Raw genomic sequence first — 26,541 nt, 5'->3', positions numbered from 1 at the left:
GTGCCCCGTGGCCAGGACTTGAGGCCAGTGCTGGTCCCGTGGTGCCCTGTGGGGCTCTCCCCCTAAAGCTGGCACTGTAGTCCAGCTCTGTGATAAAGTACTGCCTGCTTCCTAATGTTCTAGTGCTGTTAAGGAGCTTTGTTCCTGAATTTCAATGACAGCTACACCTCCACCATCCTCCATCCTGGAGCAGGGCCATGACTAGGGCCAGTGCAGGGCCCTTCCCTGCCCAGAGCTGGCTCTACACAAGCACACAACAATCCCACGCTGTTCCCTGCACGCTGCATGTACTCTAAACAGTGCAGCCTTTTCTTAATTTTCCTGAAATTCAACTGGAATATGTTTTCATGTTTGGAACAGATTGCTGAGTCATCTCCCAGTCAAACACCAGTAAAAAAAATTGTAACAAAGATAAATGTACTCTTTGCATTTCATCTGTGGTTTTGTGGGGGTTCCTGTGTCCTGCCCGGGCCAACTCACACTGACAGTTCAGTGGCACAGCAAAGCCAGGCTTATTCCCTGCTCCACAATGCAAGAAGAAACCAAGAGCTGAGTGTGAGTTGCCTTGTAACAGAACCAGAGTCTGACATGGCAGAGGAGGAACTGGCTGAGCTGTGACTCCAGTCTTAAACTGAATAAAAGAACAATAAAGGGCTCTCTTCTTTCCTGGAAGAGCTTTGGGCATGGTACAGTGATTAAAGGGTTTCCAAAAGGGCTGGACAAGGACTTTGGACAAGGGCCTCGAGTGACAGGACAAAATGGGCAAAAGCTTCCCACTGCCAGAGGGCAGGGCTGGATGGGATATTGGGAAGAAATTCTTCCCTGTGAGGGTGGTGAGGAACTGACACAGGTGGCCCAGAGAAAAGTGTGGCTGCCATATCCCTGTTCAAGGCCAGGTTGGATGGGGCTTGGAGCAACCTGGGCTAGTGGAAGGTGTCATTATTCCTGTCCCTGGCAGGGGTTGGAATGAGATGAGCATTAAGGTCCCTTCCAGCCCAAACCTTTCCATGAGTCTATGACCTCATGACTCTATGACCTCATGTCTCCATGGCTCTGTGACCCACTGTCTCCTGGGGATGGGGATGGATCCGTTGCCTGGCAACAGGAACTGTGATGAAGAGGGGCACGTGCAGTGCAGGCCCCAGTCCTTCGAGGGCCGAGGAAGAAGGAAGGAGCCTTCTGGCGACTGACCCGCTTCCTCATCGCTTTGGCTGATTCATTTGATCAGGCTATTTGTTCTATCACTTTATCAACCCCTTTGCTTATCCCTGTTACCACCCCTATTGGTCTCCCCTTTTATTATTCCTATAAGTCACTCCTTTTAGAATCCCTCTAGGTCATACCTTTTAACATCCCAATAAGTCATCCCTTTTATAATCCCAATAGGTCATCCCTTTTAGAATCCCTATAAGGCATCCCTTTTAGAATCCCTGTAGGTTAGATATTCTGTCATCCCTATAGACATCCCTGTTATCATCCCTATAGGACATACAGTTTAAAACCCCTATAGGTCATCCCGTTTTAGAATCCTATTAAGGCATCCATTGTATCATCCCTATTGGGCATCCCTGTTAACATTCCTATAGGACATACAGTTTAAAACCCCTATAGGTCATCCCCTTTGAGAATCCTTATAGGGGATCCCTCATCCTTATTGGGCATCCCTGTTATCACTCCTATAGGACATACAGTTTAAAATCCCTATTGGCCATCCCTTTTAGAATCCCTATAAGTCATATATTTTAAAATCTCTGTTGGTCATCCCATTTGCCATCATTTTAACGCATCCCTGGCAGATCCTGTCTGGCAAGGAAGGCTTTTGTTTTTGCAGACATGGCAACACCCTTGGACACACTCAGCCTCTCCCAGCTGCTGGATCTCGCCATCGGGATGCCCCAGAATGGAGCCGTCCACTTTGCGGCCATGAGGAAACTGCTGCAGGCCGTGCTGGGGCACCTGGACGTGCAGTACCTGACAGCCCAGGAGCCGTGGACGGGCGAGCTGAGTGGCCCCTCACTGGCTGAGTTGGCCATGGGCATGAAGGAAATGAAGCAGGAGATGGAATCCTGCAGGAAACTTGTCTCTGAGGTAGTGGCTCTTCCCAGAGCCCCTGGAGCTCCCCCACCAGTCAGTCCCTCCCCACTTCCTCAGCAGTGTTTGACTCTGCCCTCACTGCCCTGGCCCTTGGGATGGGCTTCAGTGCTCTGGCACAGAGCCGGGCTCGGGCAGGCGGCACTGGGGTTCTCCCTGCTGACCCTGCCTGTGCCATGGGCTCCCCAGGGCAGGGCTGGGGGTCTTGGGGGACTTTCTGCCCTGGGGCTCACCCCCGAGAACCCTTTTTCCTAGACTGTCTCTCAGGAGATTGGTGCAATGAAGGCCGAACATTCCCGCGTGTCAGAGGACATCAGGAAGATCCAGGAGGCACAGGTCTTGTGCAGACCACAGTGGGGGTGAAGGTTGTGTTCCCCAGGGACACTCCCCAGGGGCTCATCTCTGACATCCCTTTCTCCTAGGCCATGGCTGACTCCAAGCATCTCCAGGAGATTGACAAGTTAAAGGCTGCACAGTCCCGCATGGCAGAGGACATGAAGAAGGCCCAGAAGGAGCGTGACCAGGTGAACTGCTGCCGTCAGACACTTGTGGCTCTGAGGCAGCAGCCAGTGGCCTCAGCTCTGCCGGCCGCAGGCTCAGCAGCCCTGGCCCTGCTGGATGCATGGAGAGTGCTGCCCGCAGTGCCCTGCCAGCCTGGCTGAGCCTGACCTGCACTGCCCCCTCTGCTGGCCACACTATGGAAGGGGGCAAGGTCCTGCAGGTCCCCAGGGACCCTCCCCTGAGACTCACCCCCACCCCCCCTCTCTCCTAGGCCATGGCTGACTGCCAGGATCTCCGTGAGGAGATTGACAGGATAAAGGCAACACTGTCCTTCATGGAAGAGGACATTATGAGGATTAAGGAGACCCTTGCATCGGTGAGCTGCTGGCTGGTGTCACCTTTGGGCTCTTGTGGGGTACTTGAGTGTGGCTCCCTGAGCTGGGGATTGGGGGTCAAGCCAGGGACAGGGTGTGGGGCCCTGGGTCTGCCCTTGCAGCTGAAGGGCTCTTGTGCTGGGGCAACATGAGATCTGTGACCTGAGTCTGCCACCACTGCCCTTCCCAGATGAAGAAGATGGAGGATGACATCAGAAAACTGAGGGAGGATATTGCCAAGTGGAAAGAAGAGATCAGCAAGCAGATCACTCAGCAACTGGAGTAAGAGGATGGGAGAGGGTTTTGTACTCTGTAGGGCTGCAAAGAATCCCAGGAGGCCTGGGAGCATCCTGGTTTGGGGGTAAGGGACATTGCCCAAGCAGCACTGGGGAGGCTAAGCCTGCCCCTGCCCCCATCTCGCTGGCCAGGTCTGTGCTGCAGGAGACAAAGAGTGAGCTGAAGAAGATGGAGGAGCAGCAGGAGATGAAGAATTCCATGCTGGAGCAGCTGGTGACTGAGACAGCCAACCAGCTGAATGCTCAGGTGAGGTGCTGGGAGAGCACTCCCACCACCCGCCAGCTCAGTGGAGAGGTCCTGACGGGGTTCCAGCCACATCCCCCATCTGGCTGTGGCCATCGAGCCCCATGGCAACCAGGTCTGTTCATTGCAACCAGTCAGCAGCGTGGAAGGAAATTAAAGCCTTGGTGTAAATGTCCTGTTGACAGTGAGGGCTCCTGGGCACAGGCTGAGTAACACGGATCTGTCTCTGTGGGCAAAACAGACTCCCTTTGCTCAGCACCACTCCTGTTCTTCTTCCCTGGAGCAGGACCAGCAGCTGCTGCAGCACATGGAAGACTCATTTGGCAAGATTCAAATGGAATACAAGAAGTTCAGCCACATCTCGGAGAGTATCCAGGCAGACTGTCAGATGAAGCAGAAAGCTATTGAGGTGGGTGGGTAAAAGTCCTATGGGGTCAGAGCATCCCCCAAGCACAATCCAGCCAGGGGACCACAAGGAATCTATCCCCCTGCCGAGCTACTCACACCCTGTGGAGCTTCCAAGTGCCTTTCCTGGGGGTTTATCTGCTGCGGTTTCATGGGATGCTTTCTGTGTTGAAAGATGCTGTTCCAGTCCTTGGAGAAGCTGAAGAAGGAAAAAGTAGATGAGCAGAACATGTTGACAGCAATGGACATGGTAGAGTTGCGAGGGCCCTCTGTGCCAGCCCAGGGCTTCCTGGGCAGGGTGACAAGTGCCCCTTGTCCCTTGGGGACTGGGTGGCAAAAGTGGCCTGGGAGAGGGAGGATTTCCAGACCAAGTGCAGGTCCCTTGCCCCTCCACGGGTGGGAACAACCCCATGGGGGTGATGGGGTGACCGGGGCCACCCTGCCCTGAAAGGAGCACGATGGCACGGAGGGATTGCTTCTCCCTCTGCCCCTGACATACCCTGGCCCTGCCTGTCATTCCTCAACCCTTTTCCCACTTCACTCCTACCTTTCCCCTCTACTAGAAAGCGGACAAAGATGCCTTGGGCAGCAAAGTCGATTGCACCCAGTTTGAGGCAAGCATGGAGGGGCTGGATGAGAGGCTGCGGAAGATTCAGGGTCAGATGTCAGGACAGAAGCAGCACTGGAACGAGCTGCAGGAGAAGCTCAAGGACATGAGGGAAAACAAGGTGAGCGGTGCCTCGTCCCTGCTCTGAAAAACTGGCACCTTTTGGTCTTGGCAGCCTGAGGCAGCATCCCTCTGAGGGTCCCCGTCCTGGATTTTCCCTGGAGCTGGCCATGACCCCCACCAGGGCAGCTGGCTGAGGGTGTGCACCTGTCCACAGCTGGATCGCGGGGAGCTGAAGTATTTCCGAAAGCGGTTAGAGGAGATCTGGAAGGGGAACATGGAGGAACTTGAGAACAGGATCTTGGGTGACAGCGCCGCTGGGCTGAGGAAGTGAGTGGGATGGGGATGGCAATGGCTTTGGGGACAGCGATGGTGCTGTTCCCTCCAGCTGTCCCAGACAGTGCCCACGTGGTACCCTGGCACTGCACCAATTTAGCCACCAAAGGAATCATGGTAATGCTGATGAAGCAGCTGCACCTTCTCCTTCCACCAGCAGCAGGAAAGGAGGCACGAGGAGGGGGCAGCTGTGGGGCAGAGCCCTCCCAAAGCAAACTGGGCTGTGGCTGCAAAGGCTTCCAGAAGCAAGGCTGGGAGATGGGCACTCCTTCCCCTGGCAGGGGTGTGACACGCAGCGCCCCAGGGCTGGGTGGTGCCCTGCCCTCCTGGCCAGGCACAGGGGGGTCATTAGTGCTGGTGAAGTGCTGCAAGTGGTGCAAGGGCTGCTTGGGATGGCAGTGTGGGCCCTGTGCCCTTCAGCTGGCACCAGCCAGTGGGTTGGGGAATGGGGAGAAACCAGGCCCCACAGCCACGGTTGGCCCTGCAGACGCCGTGACTCCCTGCAGTGCTGTGCCCGGCACCTTGCTGCTGCCAGTGAGCCACTGCCTGCGGGTGGGCAGGGCTGTGTCCCCCCAGGAGCTCAGCCAGCCCTTTTGTCTCCCCCTCCTTAGGCAGCTGCCAGTCCCTTTCACGTGCCTGTCCTGTGACCGCCCGGTCAAAACGCAGGTTCCTGGCCCGTGAGTATCACCTCTGCTTCGGGGGGCTGCGTGAGTGGGATGGGGCTCAATGGCTGCCAGGGGTGACCCGCTGTGCCAGGCACAGGGTGAGGGTGTCTGCTTGGGAGGGTCTGACCCTGCTGAGCCCCCTCTTCAGCCCTGCCCATCAAGAGGGGTTGTGGGTGCTCATCCCCAAGGGCTACAGGCAAGGGGTGCTGTGGGCTACAAGCCTGGGGTGTTTGGGGGCCGCGAGCAGGCATGAGTGGTTTGTCCCCTGTCACCCACCTGTGGTTTCTGCCCTCTACAGGACACCTGAGACACTCCCATATTTTCAACCGCTGCCCCCCAGCAAGGACACACAGCACAGCCAAAGGTAGGGGACCTGAGGACACATCCCTGGCTCCTGGGGTGCAGGATAGCCCTGCCCTAGCAAGGAGAGCTCTTCCCTGCATGGGGGCAGAGGGGCCTTGTGGGCCTGAGCAGTGTAGGGCAGCAGAGGGAGGGCTGTGGAAGGTCACTGCTTGCCCCAGCTCTGGGGGTTTTACTGCCCCCTTTCCACTGCCATGTCTAGCCCAGGACTCTGCCTCAAGGTCACTGAAACCACACATGATGAGTGTTGTCTGGTCTCAGCCTGAGCTCAGGCTTGGGGTGGAGTAGGATGCCTCCTGTGAAAGCAATTCCCACAACCAAGCCCAGCTCCTGCCTGGGAGGAGGGAGGGGACATTTGCCTTGGAGGGGAGCTGGGAGGGACATGTGCCACCGGAGAGCACCCCCTGGTCCCCTCCCTGCTGCAGGAGGGTGAAGCCCAGGATGCCACAGTGCCGGGCACTGAGCATCCCTGTGCCCATCCCACAGGAGAACAGTGGTCAATGGCAAGATCCCCCGAGTGGTCCCGAGCACTGGGAACCCTCAGAGCAACAGAAGCCTCGGGCAGCACATCCAGGCTTCCCCCCGGAACAACGTGCGGCTGAAGGGCATCACAGCACTCCCCAGCAAGGTAGGGAAGGCACAGACACAGCAGGTGTGACTGAGGCTGGGAGGGTGAGGCTGAGTATGCAGGGGGAATCTGTGCCTTCAGCTGCCCCAGGGAGAGCTGGGTTGGGAGGGTTGCTGGGGGAGGGTGAATTGATCCCCAGCTGTTCTCTCCTTCCCAGCCTAGTGTGATCAAGCTGCTGGGCAGCACTGGCAACTTCTCCCTGGGCCAGGAGGACCAGCCTCCTGTGGTGGACACGGCACAGGATGAGCCAGGTATGGCCCTGTCGGGGCATGGGACAATGAAGGGAAAGGGGACAGGTTGTCTGCTGGGGAGCAAGCAAAGCTTTGTGTGCAGAACTGGGCAGGCTGCCATGGGGGTCTCGGGTCTGGAGTTGGATGGAAGAGGCAGAAGCAGGAGGGAGCAAGAGCACTGGCAGATGGGGTGACTGGGATTGGAGGTGGAGCAGGGTGGGGGGATGGCCCTGGCCAGTGTGGGACAACAGCTTGTGTGCTGCTGGGTGGGGACCAGCAACCCCAACCCTGGGGTCTCTGGACAGGCAGGTGTCCCTGCTGCCTGCCACGTCCTGGGCTGGCAGCGCTGCCCCAGCCAGGGGCTGCCCTGGGAATTGGGGAGCTCACCCTTTCCCCTCGTCCCCAGGCCCTTCCACCTCACGGGACCACCGGCCAGCCACGACCCATGGCCACGTCTCCCGAGCACCGGCGCTCGTCCAGACACTCCGGCCCCGCCAGACGTCGTCAGCCCCCAAACAGCTGGACAGGACTGGGTGCCCAGTGCTCGACAAGGGACGTCTTCTCAGCAGACACAGGACTTTGTGAAAGCTGCCCTCGAACAGATGACTTTTTGGTTTTATTAGGCTAATAAAAAACCTTCAAAATGCAGACATAGCCCTGTCCCACCAGCCTCTCTCTTCCTCAGGCTCCCTGATGCTCCTCAACCTTTCTCCTCCCTCCTGTCTCTCTGCCACCAGACTGAGCACATCGTGCCCCACAGCCAGGACTTGAGGCCGGCGCTGGTCCCGTGGCGCCTTGCAGGGCATCTCTGAGGATCTGGGGCCTGCTGTGGAACCAGGAGCAGCCCAGGGTGTGCTCAGGCCCCGGGGGCTGCAGAGCCCTCTGCCCCGGAGGGCTGGGAAGCCACAGGCACATCCCCGGGAGGCCTGGCTGGCACTGCTGGGGCTGCTGGTCTCAGTGGCCGCCTGAAATCCTTCCAGCCAGCCCGGAGAGCCCCTCAAGAGCAGGGCTGAGCCATGCCCGAGTGCCAGCCCTGATGGCAGGGCCCAGCAGAGCTGTGCCTTCATCTGGGCACTGGCAGATTCCAAGCTCATCTGTCTAATTCCCCCTGCGGTCCCTTTCTCCAGGGGCAGCAGCAGGGCTGGCCCACAGGGTTTCCTCTCCCCGGGGGCGGGCAGCCCCTTGCCCACTTGTCCCTCTCAGGCCCCCTCTGCAGAGCTGCTTTCCAGCCGGGCCCCCCCGGCGTGTCCCGGAGCCCGGCGCTGATCCTGCCCAGGGCCGGCGGGGCCCTGCGGCCGGGCCGGGCCATCCCGGGCAGGAGCAGCCCCCGAGGCGGGGGGACACACAGGCACAGGGGGACACGGGGAACCCACGCCGGGCACGGGTCCCTCCTGTCCCCACTCCCGCAGAGCCGCGCCCTGTCCCAGTGGAGGAAGGACATGAGCCCACAGCACTGTCTCGGCTGTGCCGGGGAAAGGGCGCTGCGGTTGCCTTGGGAACAAACCAAGGTGGCCCAACCCAGTTTCTGGGCTCTGTGGCCGCCTAAAGTAACAAGGCAAGGCAGCTCAATCCAGGTTTTGGGCCCTGTGGCCGCCTAAAGTAACAAGTTGTAAAGCTTTCCTCATGAATATGTATATCCCTGGTCAGTTCATCTACCATCTTCAGCCATGGCTGGCATTTATTTGGAGCTCTCCCCCTGCAGCTGGCACTGTGGTCCAGCTCTGTAATAAAGTACTGCCTGCTTCCTAATGTTCTAGTGCTGTTAAGGCCATTTATTGAACCTGGACACCAGCTTATAAAGGCAGAGCAGAAACCCTTCTAGAAGAAAGGGTGGAGACTGGGAGGAGTATCCAAGGAGTGGCCAATCAGGGTAACAAGGGGCAAAACTTATCGAAACAGGAACAAATGAGAAACTCTCTCTAGGCAGTACTGCTGCAGCAGGGTTGGACAAATAAGGAAAGGGTTTACATAGAACCAGTAGGAGAAAGGGTAACAGGGATACAGAGAAGGGAATCACACATTCTCATAATAAAACATATTATGTCAACAAGAGAACAATTGTACAACTAAGTAAAAGACTGGAAAGAAACACTCTCAGGGTTATGATGATCATATCTTGACCATGAAAGCATAGGTGCACTCTGAGATGTTGTCTTCCTCCTCCTCTGATCTCTCCCCATTAAGTTTCTTCCACCATTTGTACGACTCCCTTGGGGCACCTCCAACACAGCTTTTCCTTAATTTTCCTGAAGTGCAACTGGAATCGGTTTTCATGTTTGGAACAGATTGCTGAGTCATCTCCCCCTTTTTTTCCCTAGCCCACCTCATTAAGTATATTCCCTGTCAAAAACCGGAGGAAAAAATAGTAACAAACATAAATGTACTGTTTGGATTTTATCTGTGGTTTTGTGGGGGTTCCTGTGTCCTGCCCGGGCCAACTCACACTGACAGTTCAGTGGCACAGCAAAGCCAGGCTTATTCCCTGCTCCACAATGCAAGAAGAAACCAAGAGCTGAGTGCGAGTTGCCTTGTAACAGAACCAGAGTCTGACATGGCAGAGGAGGAACTGGCTGAGCTGTGACTCCAGTCTAAAACTGAATAAAAGAACAATAAAGGGCTCTCTTCTTTCCTGGAAGAGCTTTGGGCATGGTTCAGTGATTAAAGGGGTTCCAAAAGGGCTGGACAAGGACTTTGGACAAGGGCCTCGAGTGACAGGAGAAGGGGCAAAAGCTTCCCACTGCCAGAGGGCAGGGCTGGATGGGATATTGGGAAGAAATTCTTCCCTTTGAGGGTGGTGAGGCACTGGCGCAGGTGGTCCAGAGAAAAGTGTGGCTGCCCCATCCCTGCAAGGGTACAAGGCCAGGTTGGATGAGGCTTGGAGCAACCTCGGCTAGTGGAAGATGTCATTATTCCTGTCCCTGGCAGGGCTTGGAATGAAATGAGCATTAAGGTCTCTTCCAGCCCAAACCTTTCCATGAGTCTATGACCTCATGACTCTATGACCTCATGTCTCCATGGCTCTGTGACCCACTGTCTCCTGGGGATGGGGATGGATCCGTTGCCTGGCAACAGGAACTGTGATGAAGAGGGGCACGTGCAGTGCAGGCCCCAGTCCTTCGAGGGCCGAGGAAGAAGGAAGGAGCCTTCTGGCGACTGACCCGCTTCCTCATCGCTTTGGCTGATCCGTTTGATCAGGCTATTTGCGCTACCATTTTATCAACCATTTTGCTCCTCCCTGTTACCACCCCTATTGGCCTCCCCTTTTATCATTCCTATAGGTCATCCCTTTTAGAATCCCTATAGGTCATCCCTTTTAGAATCCCTATAGGTCATCCCTTTTAACATCCCAATATATCATCCCTTTTAGAATCCTAATAGGTCATCCCTTTTAGAATCCCTATAAGACATCCCTGTTATCATCCCTAAAGGTTAGACAGTTTATCACCCCCATAAGTCATCCCTTTTGGAATCCCTATAGGTCATCATTTTTATCATCCTTATAGATCACATAGTTTAAAATCCCTATACGTCTTCACTTTTATCATCCCCATAGGTCATCCCAGTTATCATCCCTATAGGTCATCCCAGTTATCATCCCTATAGGGCATCACCCTTATCATCCCTATAAGTCATATATTTTAAAATCCCTATTGGTCATCCCATTTGCCATCGCTTTTGCGCATCCCTGGCAGATCCTGTCTGGCAAGGAAGGCTTTTATTTTTGCAGACATGGCAACACCTTTGGACACACTCAGCCTCTCCCAGCTGCTGGATCTCGCCATCGGGATGCCCCAGAATGGAGCCGTCCACTTTGCGGCCATGAGGAAACTGCTGCAGGCCGTGCTGGGGCACCTGGACGTGCAGTACCTGACAGCCCAGGAGCCGTGGACGGGCGAGCTGAGTGGCCCCTCACTGGCTGAGTTGGCCATGGGCATGAAGGAAATGAAGCAGGAGATGGAATCCTGCAGGAAACTTGTCTCTGAGGTAGAGGCTCTTCCCAGAGCCCCTGGAGCTCCCCCACCAGTCAGTCCCTCCCACTTCCTCAGCAGTGTTTGACTCTGCCCTCGCTGCCCAGGCAGCGCTTGGGCCGCTGGCAGCGCTTCCTGGCCCTTGGGATGGGCTTCAGTGCTCTGGCACAGAGCCGGGCTCGGGCAGGCGGCACTGGGGCTCTCCCTGCTGACCCTGCCTGTGCCATGGGCTCCCCAGGGCAGGGCTGGGGGTCTCGGGGGACTTGCTGCCCTGGGGCTCACCCCCGAGAACCCTTTTTCCTAGACTGTCTCTCAGGAGATTGGTGCAATAAAGGGTGAACATTCCCGTGTGTCAGAGGACATCAGGAAGATCCAGGAGGCACAGGTCTTGTGCAGACCACAGTGGGGGTGAAGGTTGTGTTCCCCAGGGACACTCCCCAGGGGCTCATCTCTGACATCCCTTTCTCCTAGGCCATGGCTGACTCCAAGCATCTCCAGGAGATTGACAAGTTAAAGGCTGCACAGTCCCGCATGGCAGAGGACATGAAGAAGGCCCAGAAGGAGCGTGACCAGGTGAACTGCTGCCGTCAGACACTTGTGGCTCTGAGGCAGCAGCCAGTGGCCTCAGCTCTGCCGGCCGCAGGCTCAGCAGCCCTGGCCCTGCTGGATGCATGGAGAGTGCTGCCCGCAGTGCCCTGCCAGCCTGGCTGAGCCTGACCTGCACTGTCCCCTGTGCTGGGCACACCATGGAAGGGGGCAAGGTCCTGCAGGTCCCCAGGGACCCTCCCCTGGGACTCAGCCCCACCACCCCTCTCTCCTAGGCCATGGCTGACTACCAGGATCTCCGTGAGGAGATTGACAGGATGAAGGAGACACAGACACACATGGAAGATGACATTCGGAGGATGAAGGAGGCACTTGCCTCGGTGAGCTGCTGGCTGGTGTCATGCTTGGGCTCTTGTGGGGTACTTGAGTGTGGCTCCCTGAGCTGGGGATTTGGGCTCGGGCTGGGGACCAGATGTGGGGCCCTTGGTCTGCCCTGACTCTGCCACCACTGCCCTTCCCAGATGAAGAAGATGGAGGATGACATCAGAAAGCTGAGGGAGGATGTAGCCAAATGGAAAGAAGAGATCAGCAAGCAGATCACTCAGCAAATGGAGTAAGAGAATGGGAGAGGGTTTAGTAGCCTATAGGGCTGCAAGGAAGCCCACGGGGCCTGGGAGCATCCTGGTTTGGGGGTACAGGACATTGCCCAAGCAGCACTAGGGAGGCTAAGCCTGCCCCTACCCCCATCTTGCTGGCCAGGTCTGTGCTGCAGGAGACCAAGAGTGAGCTGAAGAAGATGGAGGAGCAGCAGGAGATGAAGAATTCCATGCTGGAGCAGCTGGTGACTGAGACAGCCAACCAGCTAAATGCTCAGGTGAGGTGCTGGGGGAGCACTCCCACCACCCACCAGCTCAGTGGAGGGGTCCTGATGGGGTTCCAGCCACATCCCCCAGCTGGATGGGGCCATCGAGCCCCACGGCAACCAGGTCTGCTGGCTGCATCTATCCCATCCTGCAGCGGGGCGAGCTGGGGGAGATAGTGGGGACCATGCAGAGTACTTTGGGGAGGGGGCTGAAGGTATCTCCTGGCTGGCTGTGCTTTGCTGCAATGTGGGGGAGCCCCTCACTGCCCCAGATTGGCTTGGACTAGTCAGCAGCATGGAAGAAAATTAAAGCCTTGGTGCAAATGTCCTGCAGACACTGAGGGTTTGTGGCCACTGGCTGAGTAATCCAGGTCTGTCCGTGCGGGGAAAACAGACCCCCTTTACTCAGCACCACCTGTTCTTCCTCTCTGGAGCAGGACCAGCAGCTGCTGCAGCACATGGAAGAAATGTTCAGGAAGATTCAAGAAGACTGTGGCAAGCTCAGATCTGTCTCAGTGAGCCTCCAGACAGACTGTCAGATGAAGCAGAAAGCTATTGAGGTGGGTGGCTGAAAGTCCTGTGTGGTCAGAGCATCCCCCAGGCACACTCCAGCCAGGGGACCACAAGGAATCTGTCCCCCTGCCGACCTGCTCACAGCCCTGAGCTGGGTTCCAAGGGCCTTTCCCAGAGGATTTTGGGTAGGGGGAGCAGGGGGTGCTCAGCTGGCCAGGAGGCAGCTGTAGCCCTGCTGCAGTTTCATGGGATGCTTTCTGGGTTGAAAGATGCTGTTCCAGTCCTTGGAGAAGCTGAAGAAGGAAAAAGTAGATGAGCAGAATATGTTGACAGCAATGGACATGGTAGAGTTGCGAGGGCCCTCTGTGCCAGCCCAGGGCTTCCTGGGCAGGGTGACAAATGCCCCTTGTCCCTTGGGGGCTGTTTGGCAAAAGTGGCCTGGGAGAGGGAGGATTTCCAGACCAAGTGCAGGTCCCTTGCCCCTCCACGGGTGGGAAGAACCCCATGGGGGTGATGGGGTGACCGGGGCCACCCTGCCCTGAAAGGAGCACGATGGCACAGAGGGAGTGCTTCTCCCTCTGCCCCTGACACACACTGGCCCTGCCTGTCATTCCTCAACCCTTTCCCCTCTTCACTCCTGCCTTTCCCCTCTGCTAGAAAGCAGACAAAGATGCCTTGGGCAGCAAAGTCGATTGCACACAGTTTGCGACGAGCATGGAGAAATTGGACAAGAGGATGCAGGAGATGCAGGGCCAGGTGTCAGGACAGAAGCAGCACTGGAACGAGCTGCAGCAGAAGCTCAAGGACATGATGGAAAACAAGGTGAGCGGTGCCTTGTCCCTGCTGTGAGAAACTGGCACACTTGGCAGGCTGAGGATTTTCCTGGAGCTGGCCATGTCCCATGCTGGGGCAGCTGGCTGAGGGTGTGCACCTGTCCACAGCTGGATCGTGGGGAGCTGAAGTATTTCCGAAAGCGGTTAGAGGAGATCTGGAAGGGGAACATGGAGGAACTTGAGAACAGGATCTTGGGTGACAGCGCCGCTGGGCTGAGGAAGTGAGTGGGATGGGGATGGCAATGGCTTTGGGGACAGCAATGGTGCTGTTCCCTCCAGCTGTCCCAGACAGTGCCCACGTGGTACCCTGGCACTGCACCAATTTAGCCACCAAAGGAATCATGGTAATGCTGATGAAGCAGCTGCACCTTCTCCTTCCACCAGCAGCAGGAAAGGAGGCACGAGGAGGGGGCAGCTGTGGGACAGAGCCCTCCCAAAGCAAACTGGGCTGTGGCTGCAAAGGCTTCCAGAAGCAAGGCTGGGAGATGGGCACTCCTTCCCCTGGCAGGGGTGTGACACGCAGCGCCCCAGGGCTGGGTGGTGCCCTGCCCTCCTGGCCAGGCACAGGGGGGGCATTAGTGCTGGTGAAGCGCTGCAAGTGGTGCAAGGGCTGCTTGGGATGGCAGCGTGGGCCCTGTGCCCTTCAGCTGGCACCAGCCAGTGGGTTGGGGAACGGGGAGAAACCAGGCCCCACAGCCACGGTTGGCCCTGCAGACGCCGTGACTCCCTGCAGTGCCGTGCCCGGCACCTTGCTGCTGCCAGTGAGCCGCTGCCTGCGGGTGGGCAGGGCTGTGTCCCCCCAGGAGCTCAGCCAGCCCTTTTGTCTCCCCCTCCTTAGGCAGCTGCCAGTCCCTTTCACGTGCCTGTCCTGTGACCGCCCGGTCAAAACGCAGGTTCCTGGCCCGTGAGTATCACCTCTGCTTCGGGGGGCTGCGTGAGTGGGATGGGGCTCAGTGGCTGCCAGGGGTGACCCGCTGTGCCAGGCACAGGGTGAGGGTGTCTGCTTGGGAGGGTCTGCCTCTGCTGAGCCCCCTCCACAAACCTCAGGAGGGAGTGTGAGGCCTTGTCCCCAAGAGCAGCGGAAACTGTGATGTACAAGGCAGTGGGTTTTGGGGTACTGCCCCCAGCAGGCGTGAGTTGTTTGTCCCCTGTCACCAACCTGTGGCTTCTGCCCTCCACAGGACACCCGAGACACTCCCATATTTTCAGCCGATGCCCCCCAGCAAGGATGCACAGCACAGCCAAAGGTAGGGGACCTGAGGACACATCCAGGACTCCAGGAGTTCAGGATAGCCCTGCCCTAGCAAGGAGAGCTCTTCCCTGCGTGCAGCCATTGGGGACTGTGGGCCTGGTCAGAGCATGGGAGTAGAGGGGGGGCTGTGGAGGGAACATGGCTGGCTTTTCCTCCCCGGGTCTGGCAGGCTTTACAACCATCCTTGCCCTGCCCTGTCTAGTCCAGGACTCTGCCTCAAGGTCACTAAAACCATATGAGATATGTTTGTTCTCAGCCTGAGCACAGGCTTGGTGGGGAGTTGGGTGCCTCGTGTGAAAGGAGTTCCATGCACTGCCCTGTGCTGGGCACTGAGCATCCCTGTGCCCCATTCCACAGGAGACCAGTGGTCAGTGGCAGGGTCCCTCGAGTGCCCCAGACCGGTGGGGACCCTGAGAGATTCAGCCATGCAGTGCAGCGCATCCAGCCTTGCCCCCGCCTCAGTGCACGGCTGCAGGGCCTCATGACACTCCCCAGCAAGGTAGGGAAGGCACAGACACAGCAGGTGTGACTGAGGCTGGGAGGGTGAGGCAGAGTATCCAGGGGGAATCTGTGCCTTCACATGCTCCAGGGAGAGCTGAGTTGGCAGGGTTGCTGGGGGATGATGAGTTGGACAACCCCATGTTACAACCAGCTGCTCTCTCCTTCCCAGCCTAAGGTGGACAAGGTGGTGGGACATTGTGGCCACAGCTCCCAGGGCCAGAAGGAGCAGCCTCCCGTGGTGGAGAGCGCACAGGAAGAGCCAGGTATGGCCCCGTCAGGGCATGGGCTGGGGGAAAGAAAGGAAACTGGTTGTCTGCTGGAGAGGGGTCAGGGAGCAAGCAGGGCTGTGTGTGCATAACTGGGCAGGCTGCCATGGGGGTCTCGGGTCTGGAGTTGGATGGAAGAGGCAGAAACAGGATGGAGCAGGAGCACTGGCGGATGGGGTGACTGGGGTTGGAGGTGGAGCAAGGTGGGGGGATGGCCCTGGCCAGTGTGGGACAACAGCTTGTGTGCTGGTGGGTGGGGACCAGCACCCCAAACCCTGGGGGTCTCTGGACAGGCAGGTGTCCCTGCTGCCTGCCACGTCCTGGGCTGGCAGCGCTGCCCCAGCCGGGGGCTGCCCCTGGGAAGTGGGGAGCTCACCTTTGCCCCTCGTCCCCAGGCCCTTCCACCTCACAGGAGCACCGGCCAGCCAAGACCCGCAAGCCCAAGCACGTCTCCTGGGCACCACAGCTCACCCAGATAAAGATAATCCCGGCCCGTGAGACGCCACCTCCGCCCAGTCTGCCAGACAGGACTGGGCGCCCAGCAGTGTCACCCAGGCCCCCTCGGAGGGCTTCCCAGTCCTCCCGGGCAGAGGCCTCGGCAGCCCTGTGGCGTCGTCTGAGCACACCCAGACCTGCTCCTACACTGGCACATCAAATTAGAACAGAGAAAAGTCAACAGCCTGCCAGAAAATAAGTTTTTTATTTTAAGTTAATAAAAAACCCATAAAAATGCAGACAAAGCCTGGTCCCACCAGTCTCTCTCTTCCTCAACCTTTCTCCTCCCTCCTGTCTCTCTGCCACCAGACTGAGCACATCGTGCCCCACAGCCAGGACTTGAGGCCGGCACTGGTCCCGTGGCACCTTGCGGGGCAGCTCTGAGGATCTGGGGCCTGCTGTGGAACCAGGAGCAGCCCAGGGTGTGCTCAGGCCCCGGGGGCTGCAGAGCCCTCTGCCCCGGAGGGCTGGGAAGCCACAGGCACATCCCCGGGGGGCCTGGCTGGCACTGCTGGGGCTGCTGGTCTCGGAGGCCGCCTGAAATCCTTCCAGCCAGCCCGGAGAGCCCCTCCGGAGCAGGGCTGAGCCATGCCCGAGTGCCAGCCCTGATGGCAGGGCCCAGCAGAGCTGTGCCTTCATCTGGGCACTGGCAGATTCCAAGCTCATCTGTCTAATTCCCCCTGCGGTCCCTTTCTCCAGGGGCAGCAGCAGGGCTGGCCCACAGGGTCTCCTCTCCCCGGGGGCGGGCAGCCCCTTGCCCACTTGTCCCTCTCAGGCCCCCTCTGCAGAGCTGCTTTCCAGCCGGGCCCCCCCGGCGTGTCCCGGAGCCCGGCGCTGATCCTGCCCAGGGCCGGCGGGGCCCTGCGGCCGGGCCGGGCCATCCCGGACAGGAGCAGCCCCCGAGGCGGGGGGACACACAGGCACAGGGGGACACGGGGAACCCACGCCGGGCACGGGTCCCTCCTGTCCCCACTCCCGCAGAGCCGCGCCCTGTCCCAGTGGAGGAAGGACATGAGCCCACAGCACTGTCTCGGCTGTGCCGGGGAAAGGGCGCTGCGGTTGCCTTGGGAACGAGCCAAGGTGGCCCAACTCAGTTTCTGGGCTCTGTGGCCGCCTAAAGTAACAAGGCAAGGCAGCTCAATCCAGGCTTTAGGCCCTGTGGCCGCCTAAAGTAACAAGTTGTAAAGCTTTCCTCATGAATATGTATATCCCTGGTCAGTTCATCTACCATCTTCAGCCATGGCTGGCATTTATTTGGAGCTCTCCCCCTGCAGCTGGCACTGTCGTCCAGCTCTGTAATAAAGTGCTGCCTGCTTCCTAATGTTCTAGTGCTGTTAAGGAGCTTTATTCCTGTATTTCAGTGACAGCTACACCTCCACCATCCTCCATCCTGGAGCAGGGCCATGACTAGGGCCGGTGCAGGGCCCTTCCCTGCCCAGAGCTGGCTCTACACGAGCACACAACAATCCCACGCTGTTCCCTGCACCCTGCATGTCAGTCTAAACAGTGCAGCTCTGATGGAGGGGAGAGCTGTAACCCCCCTGGAGCAAGACCAACAAGGACCACTCAGCTCGCAAGTCACAGGGGGACACAAAATGGCCGTTTATTGAACATGGACACCAGCTTATAAAGGCAGAGCAGAAACCCTTCTAGAAGAAAGGGGGGAGACTGGGAGGAGTATCCAAGGAGTGGCCAATCAGGGTAACAAGGGGCAAAACTTATCGAAACACGAACAAATGAGAAACTCTCTCTAGGCAGTACTGCTGCAGCAGGGTTGGATGAATAAGGAAAGGGTTTACATAGAACCAGTAGGAGAAAGGGTAACAGGGATACAGAGAAGGGAATCACACATTCTCATAATAAAACATATTTTGTCAACAAGAGAACAATTGTACAACTAAGTAAAACACTGGAAACAAATACTCTCAGAGTTATGATGATCATATCTTGACCATGAAAGCATAGGTGCACTCTGAGATGATGTCTTCCTCTTCCTCCGATCTCTCCCCATTAAGTTTCTTCCACCATTTGTAGGACTCCCTTGGGGCACCTCCAACACAGCTTTTTCTTAATTTTCCTGAAATTCAACTGGAATAGGTTTTCATGTTTGGAACAGATTGTTGAGTCATCTCTCCCTTTTTTTCCTGGCCCAGATCATTAGGTATATTCCCTAATACTCATTAGGTATTTTTCCCCGGCGGAAAAAATAGTAACGAACATAAATGTACTGTTTGGATTTTATCTGTGGTTTTGTGGGGGTTCCTGTGTCCTGCCTGGGCCAACTCACACTGACAGTTCAGTGGCACAGCAAAGCCAGGCTTATTCCCTGCTCCACAATGCAAGAAGAAACCAAGAGCTGAGTGCGAGTTGCCTTGTAACAGAACCAGAGTCTGACATGGCAGAGGAGGAACTGGCTGAGCTGTAACTCCAGTCTTAAACTGAATAAAAGAACAATAAAGGGCTCTCTTCTTTCCTGGAAGAGCTTTGGGCATGGTTCAGTGATTAAAGGGGCTCCAAAAGGGCTGGACAAGGACTTTGGACAAGGGCCTCGAGTGACAGGAGAAGGGGCAAGAGCTTCCCACTGCCAGAGGGCAGGGCTGGATGGGATATTGGGAAGAAATTCTTCCCTTTGAGGGTGGTGAGGCACTGGCATAGGTGGCCCAGAGAAAAGTGTGGCTGCCCCATCTCTGCAAGAGTACAAGGCCAGGTTGGACCTGGGCTAGTGGAAGGTGTCCCTGTCCCTGTCCCTTGCAGGGGTGGGGGAATGAGATGAGCATTAAGGTCCCTTCCAGCCCAAACCTTTCCATGGCTCTATGACCTCGGGACTCTATGACCTCATGTCTCCATGGCTCTGTGACCCACTGTCTCCTGGGGATGGGGATGGATCCGTTGCCTGGCAACAGGAACTGTGATGAAGAGGGGCACGTGCAGTGCAGGCCCCAGTCCTTCGAGGGCCGAGGAAGAAGGAAGGAGCCTTCTGGCGACTGACCCGCTTCCTCATCGCTTTGGCTGATTCATTTGATCAGGCTATTTGTTCTATCACTTTATCAACCCTTTTGCTCCTCCCTGTTACCACCCCTATTGGTCTCCCCTTTTATCATTCCTATAGGTCATCCCTTTTAGAATCCCTGTAGGTCATCCCTTTTAGAATCCCTATAGGTCATCCCTTTTAACATCCCAATATATCATCCCTTTTAGAATCCCTATAGGTCATCCCTTTTAGAATCCCTATAAGGCATCCCTGTTATCATCCCTATAGGTTAGACAGTTTATCACCCCCATAAGTCATCCCTTTTGGAATCCCTATAAGACATCCCTGTTATCATCCCTATAGGTCAGATAGTTTAAAACCCCTATAGGTCTTCCCTTTTATCATCCCCATAAGTCATCCCAGTTATCATCCCTATAGGTCATCCCAGTTATCATCCCTATAGGGCATCCCTTATATCATCCCTATAGGTCATATATTTTAAAATCTCTGTTGGTCATCCCCTTTGCCATCGCTTTAACGCATCCCTGGCAGATCCTGTCTGGCAAGGAAGGGTTTTATTTTTGCAGACATGGCAACACCCTTGGACACTCTCAGCCTCTCCCAGCTGCTGGATCTCGCCATCGGGATGCCCCAGAATGGAGCCGTCCACTTTGCGGCCATGAGGAAACTGCTGCAGGCCGTGCTGGGGCACCTGGACGTGCAGTACCTGACAGCCCAGGAGCCGTGGACGGGCGAGCTGAGTGGCCCCTCACTGGCTGAGTTGGCCACTGACGTAAAACAAATGAAAAAGGAAATGGAAGCCGTCAAGACATTCATGCCAGAGGTAGTGGCTCTTCCCAGAGCCCCTGGTGCTCCCCCACCAGTCAGTCCCTCCCCACTTCCTCAGCAGTGTTTGACTCTGCCCTCGCTGCCCAGGCAGCGCTTGGGCCGCTGGCAGCACTTCCTGGGCCTTGGGATGGGCTTCAGTGCTCTGGCACAGAGCCGGGCTCGGGCAGGCGGCACTGGGGCTCTCCCTGCTGACCCTGCCTGTGCCATGGGCTCCCCAGGGCAGGGCTGGGGGTCTCAGGGGACTTTCTGCCCTGGGGCTCACCCCCGAGAACCCTTTTTCCTAGATTTTCTCTCAGGCTCTTGATGAGGAGAGTGGTGAGGCCAAAGGTGTGCCAAGGATCCCAGGGGCGCAGGTTTGTGGAGATCACAGTGGGGGTGAAGGTCACGTTCTGCAGGGACACTCCCCAGGGGCTCATCTCTGACACCCCTTTCTCCTACAGTCCCGCATGGCAGAGGACATGAAGAAGATCATGGAGGAGCATGATCAGGTGAACTGCTGCCGTCAGAGGCTCAGCAGCCCTGGCCCTGCTGGATGCATGGAGAGTGCTGCCCGCAGTGCCCTGCCAGCCTGGCTGAGCCTGCCCTGCACTCGTCCCTGTGCTGGCCACACCAAGGCAGGGGGCAAGGTCCTACAGGTCCCCAGGGACCCTCCCCTGGGACTCACCCCCACCACCCCTCTCTCCTAGGCGATGGCTGACTACCAGGATCTCCGTGAGGAGATTGGCATGATTAAGGTGACACAGTCCAACATGGTTCAGAAGATGAAGGAGACCCTTGCATTGGTGAGCTGCTGGCTGGTGTCACCTTTGGGCTCTTGTGGGGTGCTTGAGTGTGGCTCCCTGAGCTGGGGATTTGGGGTTGATCCATGGACAGGGTGTGGGGCCCTGGGTCTGCCCTGGCAGCTGAAGGGCTCTTTTGCTGGGGCAACACGAGATCTGTGACCTGAGTCTACCACCACTGCCCTTCCCAGATGAAGAAGATGGAGGATGACATTGCACAGCTGAGGGAGGATATTGCCAAGTGGAAAGAAGAGACCAATGAGCAGATCACTCAGCAAATGGAGTAAGAGGATGGGAGAGGGTTTTGTTCTCTGTAGGGCTGCAAGGAAGCCCAGGGGGCCTGGGAGCATCCTGGTTTGGGGGTAGGGGACATTACCCAAGCAGCGCTGGGGAGGCTAAGCCTGCCCCTGCCCCCATCTTGCTATCCAGGTCCATGCTGAAGGAGACAAAGAGTGAGCTGAAGAAGATGGAGGAGCAGCAGGAGATGAGGAATGCCATGCTGGAGCAGATGGTGACCGAGACGACCAACCAGATGCAGGAGAAGGTGAGGTGCTGGGAGAGCACTCCCACCACCCACCGGCTCAGTGGAGAGGTCCTGATGGGGTTCCAGCCACATCCCCCATCTGGCTGTGGCCATTGAGCCCCACGGCACCCAGGTGTGCTGGTTGCATCCATCCCATCTCTGAGCAGATTCCTTCTGCCCTTCCTGCAGCTGGGCGAGCTGGAGGAGACAGTGAGCACCGTGCAGGAGGAGCAGGAGAAGGCAAAGTGCTCCAAGTGCACCTTCGACTACAAAGTGCTTTTGGGGGAGCTCGTCCAGCGCTGTGAGAAACTCGAGGAGGAGGTGGAGTCCCTGGAGTCCCGGCAGACAGCTGTGGGCAAGGTGGAGAACATCATAAAGCAAAGGAGCCAGGTAGGGAGTTGGCACCCCAGGGGACTTGGGAGTGGGCTGATGGCATTCCCTGGCTGACTGTGCTGTGCTGTAAAATGGTGGGGAGCCCCTCACTGCTCCCAGACTGGCTTGGACCAGTCAGCAGCATGGAAGGAAATTAAAGCCTTGGTGCAAATGTCCTGTTGACACTGAGGACTCGTGGCACCAGACCCCCATTGCTAAGCATCATCTTTTTTTCCTCCCTGGACCAGGACCAGCAGCTCCTGCAGCACATGGAGGACATGGAGGACAGAGTCAGGAAGATTCAAGGGGACTGTGAGGAGCTCAGCTTGGTCTCAGAGAACCTCCAGAAGGACTGTGAGGAAAAGCAGAAAGCTATTGAGGTGGGTGGCTGAAAGTCCTGCATGGTCAGAGCATCCCTCAGGCAGACTCCAGGCAGGGGACCACAAGGAATCTGTCCCCCTGCCAACCTGCTCACAGCCCTGAGGGGGTTCCAAGGGCGTTTCCCAGAGGATTTTGGGTAGGGGGAGTAGGGGCTGCTCAGCTGACCAGGAGGCAGCTCCAGCCCTGCTGCCATGTCATGGGATGCTTTCTATGTTGAAAGATGCTGTTCCAGTCCTTGGAGACACTGAAGAAGAACAAAGCAGAGGAGCAGAACATGTTGGCGGCAAAGGACATGGTACAGTCTGGTGGGACTGACCCTGTGGGGCTGATGGAGTGACCGGGGCCACCCTGCCCTGAAAGGGGCACGATGGCACGGAGGGAGTGCTTCTCCCTCTGCCCCTGACCCGCCCTGGCCCTGCCTGTCATTCCTCAACCCTTTCCCTCTGCTCTCCTGCCTTTCCCCTCTGCCAGAAATCTGCCTTGGGCAGCAAAGTCAGTTGCACCCAGTTTGAGGCGAGCATGGAGCGGATAGATCAGAGGATGCAGGAGATGCAGGGCCAGGTGTTGGGACAGAATGAGCACTGGAACGAGGTGGAACAGCAGCTCAGCAACATCATGGAAAACAAGGTGAGTGGTGTCTCATCCCTCTCATGCAAAACTGGCACCTTTGGGTCTTGGCAGCCTGAGGCAGCATCCCTCTGAGGGTCCCCCTCTTGGATTTTCCCTGGAGACAGCCATGTCCCATGCTGGGGCAGCTGGCTGAGGGTGTGCACCTGTCCACAGCTGGATCGCCTGGAGCTGAAGCCTTTCCATAAGCAGATGGAGAAGACCTGGCAGAAGAGCATCAAAGAACTCGAGAAGAAGATGGCCGAGAGTGACAGCGCTGCTGGGCTGAGGAAGTGAGTGGGATGGGGATGGCAATGGCTTTGGGGACAGCGATGGTGCTGTTCCCTCCAGCTGTCCCAGACAGTGCCCACGTGGTACCCTGGCACTGCACCAATTTAGCCACCAAAGGAACCGTGGCGATGCTGATGAAGCAGCTGCACCTTCTCCTTCCACCAGCAGCAGGTTCTGCACAGGAAAGGAGGCACGAGGAGGGGGCAGCTGTGGGACAGAGCCCTCCCAAAGCAAACTGGGCTGTGGCTGCAAAGGCTTCCAGAAGCAAGGCTGGGAGATGGGCACTCCTTCCCCTGGCAGGGGTGTGACACGCAGCGCCCCAGGGCTGGGTGGTGCCCTGCCCTCCTGGCCAGGCACAGGGGGGTCATTAGTGCTGGTGAAGCGCTGCAAGTGGTGCAAGGGCTGCTTGGGATGGCAGTGTGGGCCCTGTGCCCTTCAGCTGGCACCGGCCAGTGGGTTGGGGAATGGGGAGAAACCAGGCCCCACAGCCATGGTTGGCCCTGCAGACGCCGTGACTCCCTGCAGTGCCGTGCCCGGCACCTTGCTGCTGCCAGTGAGCCGCTGCCTGCGGGTGGGCAGGGCTGTGTCCCCCCAGGAGCTCAGCCAGCCCTTTTGTCTCCCCCTCCTTAGGCAGCTGCCAGTCCCTTTCACGTGCCTGTCCTGTGACCGCCCGGTCAAAACGCAGGTTCCTGGCCCGTGAGTATCACCTCTGCTTCGGGGGGCTGCGTGAGTGGGATGGGGCTCAATGGCTGCCAGGGGTGACCCGCTGTGCCAGGCACAGGGTGAGGGTGTCTGCTTGGGAGGGTCTGACCCTGCTGAGCCCCCTCCTCAAAGCTGCCCATCAGGACAGAGTGTGAGGCCTTGTCCCCAAGGGCTGCCGACACTGTGATGTACAAGCCGTGAGGTACAAGACTGTGGGTTTTGGAGGTACTGCCCCCAGCAGGCGTGAGTTGTTTGTCCCCTGTCACCCACCTGTGGCTTCTGCCCTCCACAGGAAACCCGAGACACTCCCGTACTTGCAGCCATTGCCCCCCATCAAGGATGCACAACACAGCCAAAGGTAGGAGACCTGAGGACACATCCCTGGCTCCTGGGGTGCAGGATAGCCCTGCCCTAGCAAGGAGAGCTCTTCCCTGCATAGGGTCAGAGGGGCCTTGTGGGCCTGAGCAGTGTAGGGCAGCAGAGGGAGGGCTGTGGAAGGTCACTGCTTGCCCCAGCTCTGGGGGTTTTACTGCCCTCTTTCCACTGCCATGTCTAGCCCAGGACTCTGCCTCAAGGTCACTGAAACCACACGTGATGAGTTTTGTCTGGTCTCATCCTGAGCTCAGGCTTGGGGTGGAGTAGGATGCCTCTTGTGAAAGCAATTCCCACAACGAAGCCCAGCTCCTGTTTGCTGCTGTCCTGTGCACAGGGACCTGCCGTGGCCATGGCCAGCTCACCTGGCCGTGGGGAAACAAAGAGCAGATCCAGCCCCGTGGGATGGGCTTGGGTCTCCTGCAGCAGGTGGAGGCGAGCTGGGAGGGACATGTGCCACCAGAGAGCACCCCCTGGTCCCCTCCCTGCTGCAGGAGGGTAAAGCCCAGGATGCCACAGTACCGGGCACTGAGCATCCCTGTGCCCATCCCACAGGAGAACAGTGGTCAATGGCAAGATCCCCCGAGTGATACCGAGCACCGGGAGCCCTCAGAGCAGCAGAAGCCTCGGGCAGCACATCCAGGCTTCCCCCCGGAACAACGTGCGGCTGAAGGGCATCACAGCACTCCCCAGCAAGGTAGGGAAGGCACAGACACAGCAGGTGTGACTGAGGCTGGGAGGGTGAGGCTGAGTATGCAGGGGGAATCTGTGCCTTCAGCTGCCCCAGGGAGAGCTGGGTTGGGAGGGTTGCTGGGGGATGATGAGTTGGGCCCTGTGTTGCAACCAGCTGCTCTCTCCTTCCCAGCCTAACGTGACCATAGTGGTGGGCACTTCTGGCCCCAACTCCCCAGACCAGAAGGACCAGACTCCTGCGGTGGCCAGCACACAGGAAGAGCCAGGTAGGGCCCTGTCGGGGCACGGGCTGGTGAAGGGAAAGGGAACTGGTCATCTGCTGGGGAGGGGGTCAGGGAGCAAGCAGGGTCAGTGTGGGACAACAGCTTGTGTGCTGGTGGGTGGGGACCAGCACCCCAAACCCTGGGGTCTCTGGACAGGCAGGTGTCCCTGCTGCCTGCCACGTCCTGGGCTGGCAGCGCTGCCCCAGCCGGGGGCTGCCCCTGGGAAGTGGGGAGCTCACCCTTGCCCCTCGTCCCCAGGCCCTTCCACCTCACAGGAGCAACGGCCAGCCAAGACCCGCAAGCCCAAGCACGTCTCCTGGGCACCACAGCTCACCCAGATAAAGATCATCCCAGCCCGTGAGACGTCACCTTCCCCAACCAGAGAGACAGGAGCGAACAACCGGTACGCAGACATAGACATCGAAGAAGAGAGAAGAATTGCATTTGAGGAGTTGGTTAATTTAATAAAGAAATAATAAAAACGCAGACAAAGCCTGGTCCCACCAGCCCCTCTCTTCCTCAGGCTCCCTGATGCTCCTCAACCTTTCTCCTCCCTCCTGTCTCTCTGCCACCAGACTGAGCACATCGTGCCCCACAGCCAGGACTTGAGGCCAGTGCTGGTCCCATGGCACCTTGTGGAGCAGCTCTGAGGATCTGGGGCCTGCTGTGGAACCAGGAGCAGCCCAGGGTGTGCTCAGGCCCCGGGGGCTGCAGAGCCCTCTGCCCCGGAGGGCTGGGAAGCCACAGGCACATCCCCGGGAGGCCTGGCTGGCACTGCTGGGGCTGCTGGTCGCGGAGGCTGCCTGAAATCCTTCCAGCCAGCCCGGAGAGCCCCCCAGGAGCAGGGCTGAGCCATGCCAGAGTGCCAGCCCTGATGGCAGGGCCCAGCAGAGCTGTGCCTTCATCTGGGCACTGGCAGATTCCAAGCTCATCTGTCTAATTCCCCCTGCGGTCCCTTTCTCCAGGGGCAGCAGCAGGGCTGGCCCACAGGGTTTCTTCTCCCCGGGGGCGGGCAGCCCCTTGCCCACTTGTCCCTCTCAGGCCCCCTCTGCAGAGCTGCTTTCCAGCCGGGCCCCCCCGGCGTGTCCCGGAGCCCGGCGCTGATCCTGCCCAGGGCCGGCGGGGCCCTGCGGCCGGGCCGGGCCATCCCGGGCAGGAGCAGCCCCCGAGGCGGGGGGACACACAGGCACAGGGGGACACGGGGAACCCACGCCGGGCACGGGTCCCTCCTGTCCCCACTCCCGCAGAGCCGCGCCCTGTCCCAGCGGAGGAAGGACATGAGCCCACAGCACTGTCTCGGCTGTGCCGGGGAAAGGGCGCTGCGGTTGCCCTTGGGAACGAGCCAAGGTGGCCCAACTCAGTTTCTGGGTTCTGTGGCCGCCTAAAGTAACAAGGCAAGGCAGCTCAATCCAGGTTTTAGGCCCTGTGGCCGCCTAAAGTAACAAGTTGTAAAGCTTTCCTCATGAATATGTGACAGCTACACCTCCACCATCCTCCATCCTGGAGCAGGGCCATGACTAGGGCCGGTGCAGGGCCCTTCCCTGCCCAGAGCTGGCTCTACACGAGCACACAACAATCCCACGCTGTTCCCTGCACCCTGCATGTCAGTCTAAACAGTGCAGCTCTGACGGGGGGAGAGCTGTAACCCCCTGGAGCAAGACCAACAAGGACCACTCAGCTCGCAAGTCACAGGGGGACACAAAATG

General features: G+C 58.0%; 1 protein-coding gene across 1 annotated transcript; it reads left to right on the top strand.

Moving 5' to 3' along the window:
• The first annotated feature begins 1,140 nt into the window (after positions 1-1,140).
• On the top strand, positions 1,141-25,338 carry LOC116796751 (glutamine-rich protein 2-like). Its single transcript, XM_032707624.1, has 16 exons — positions 1,141-2,088; positions 2,347-2,427; positions 2,514-2,615; positions 2,864-2,968; positions 3,157-3,248; positions 21,062-21,176; positions 21,345-21,545; positions 21,776-21,907; positions 22,129-22,203; positions 22,380-22,535; positions 22,692-22,807; positions 23,436-23,501; positions 23,800-23,865; positions 24,435-24,576; positions 24,745-24,838; positions 25,094-25,338. The coding sequence occupies exons 1-16, from the start codon at positions 1,834-1,836 to the stop codon at positions 25,309-25,311; spliced, it is 2,016 nt and encodes a 671-aa protein (XP_032563515.1). The 5' UTR covers positions 1,141-1,833; the 3' UTR covers positions 25,312-25,338.
• Positions 25,339-26,541: the final 1,203 nt, after the last annotated feature.

Source organism: Chiroxiphia lanceolata, chromosome 20, assembly GCF_009829145.1.
Source record: "Chiroxiphia lanceolata isolate bChiLan1 chromosome 20, bChiLan1.pri, whole genome shotgun sequence".
In the NCBI taxonomy this organism is placed as follows: Eukaryota; Metazoa; Chordata; class Aves; order Passeriformes; family Pipridae; genus Chiroxiphia; species Chiroxiphia lanceolata.
The sequence above is the reverse complement of the archived record's forward strand: the minus strand, read 5'-3'. Positions and strand labels throughout refer to the sequence as shown.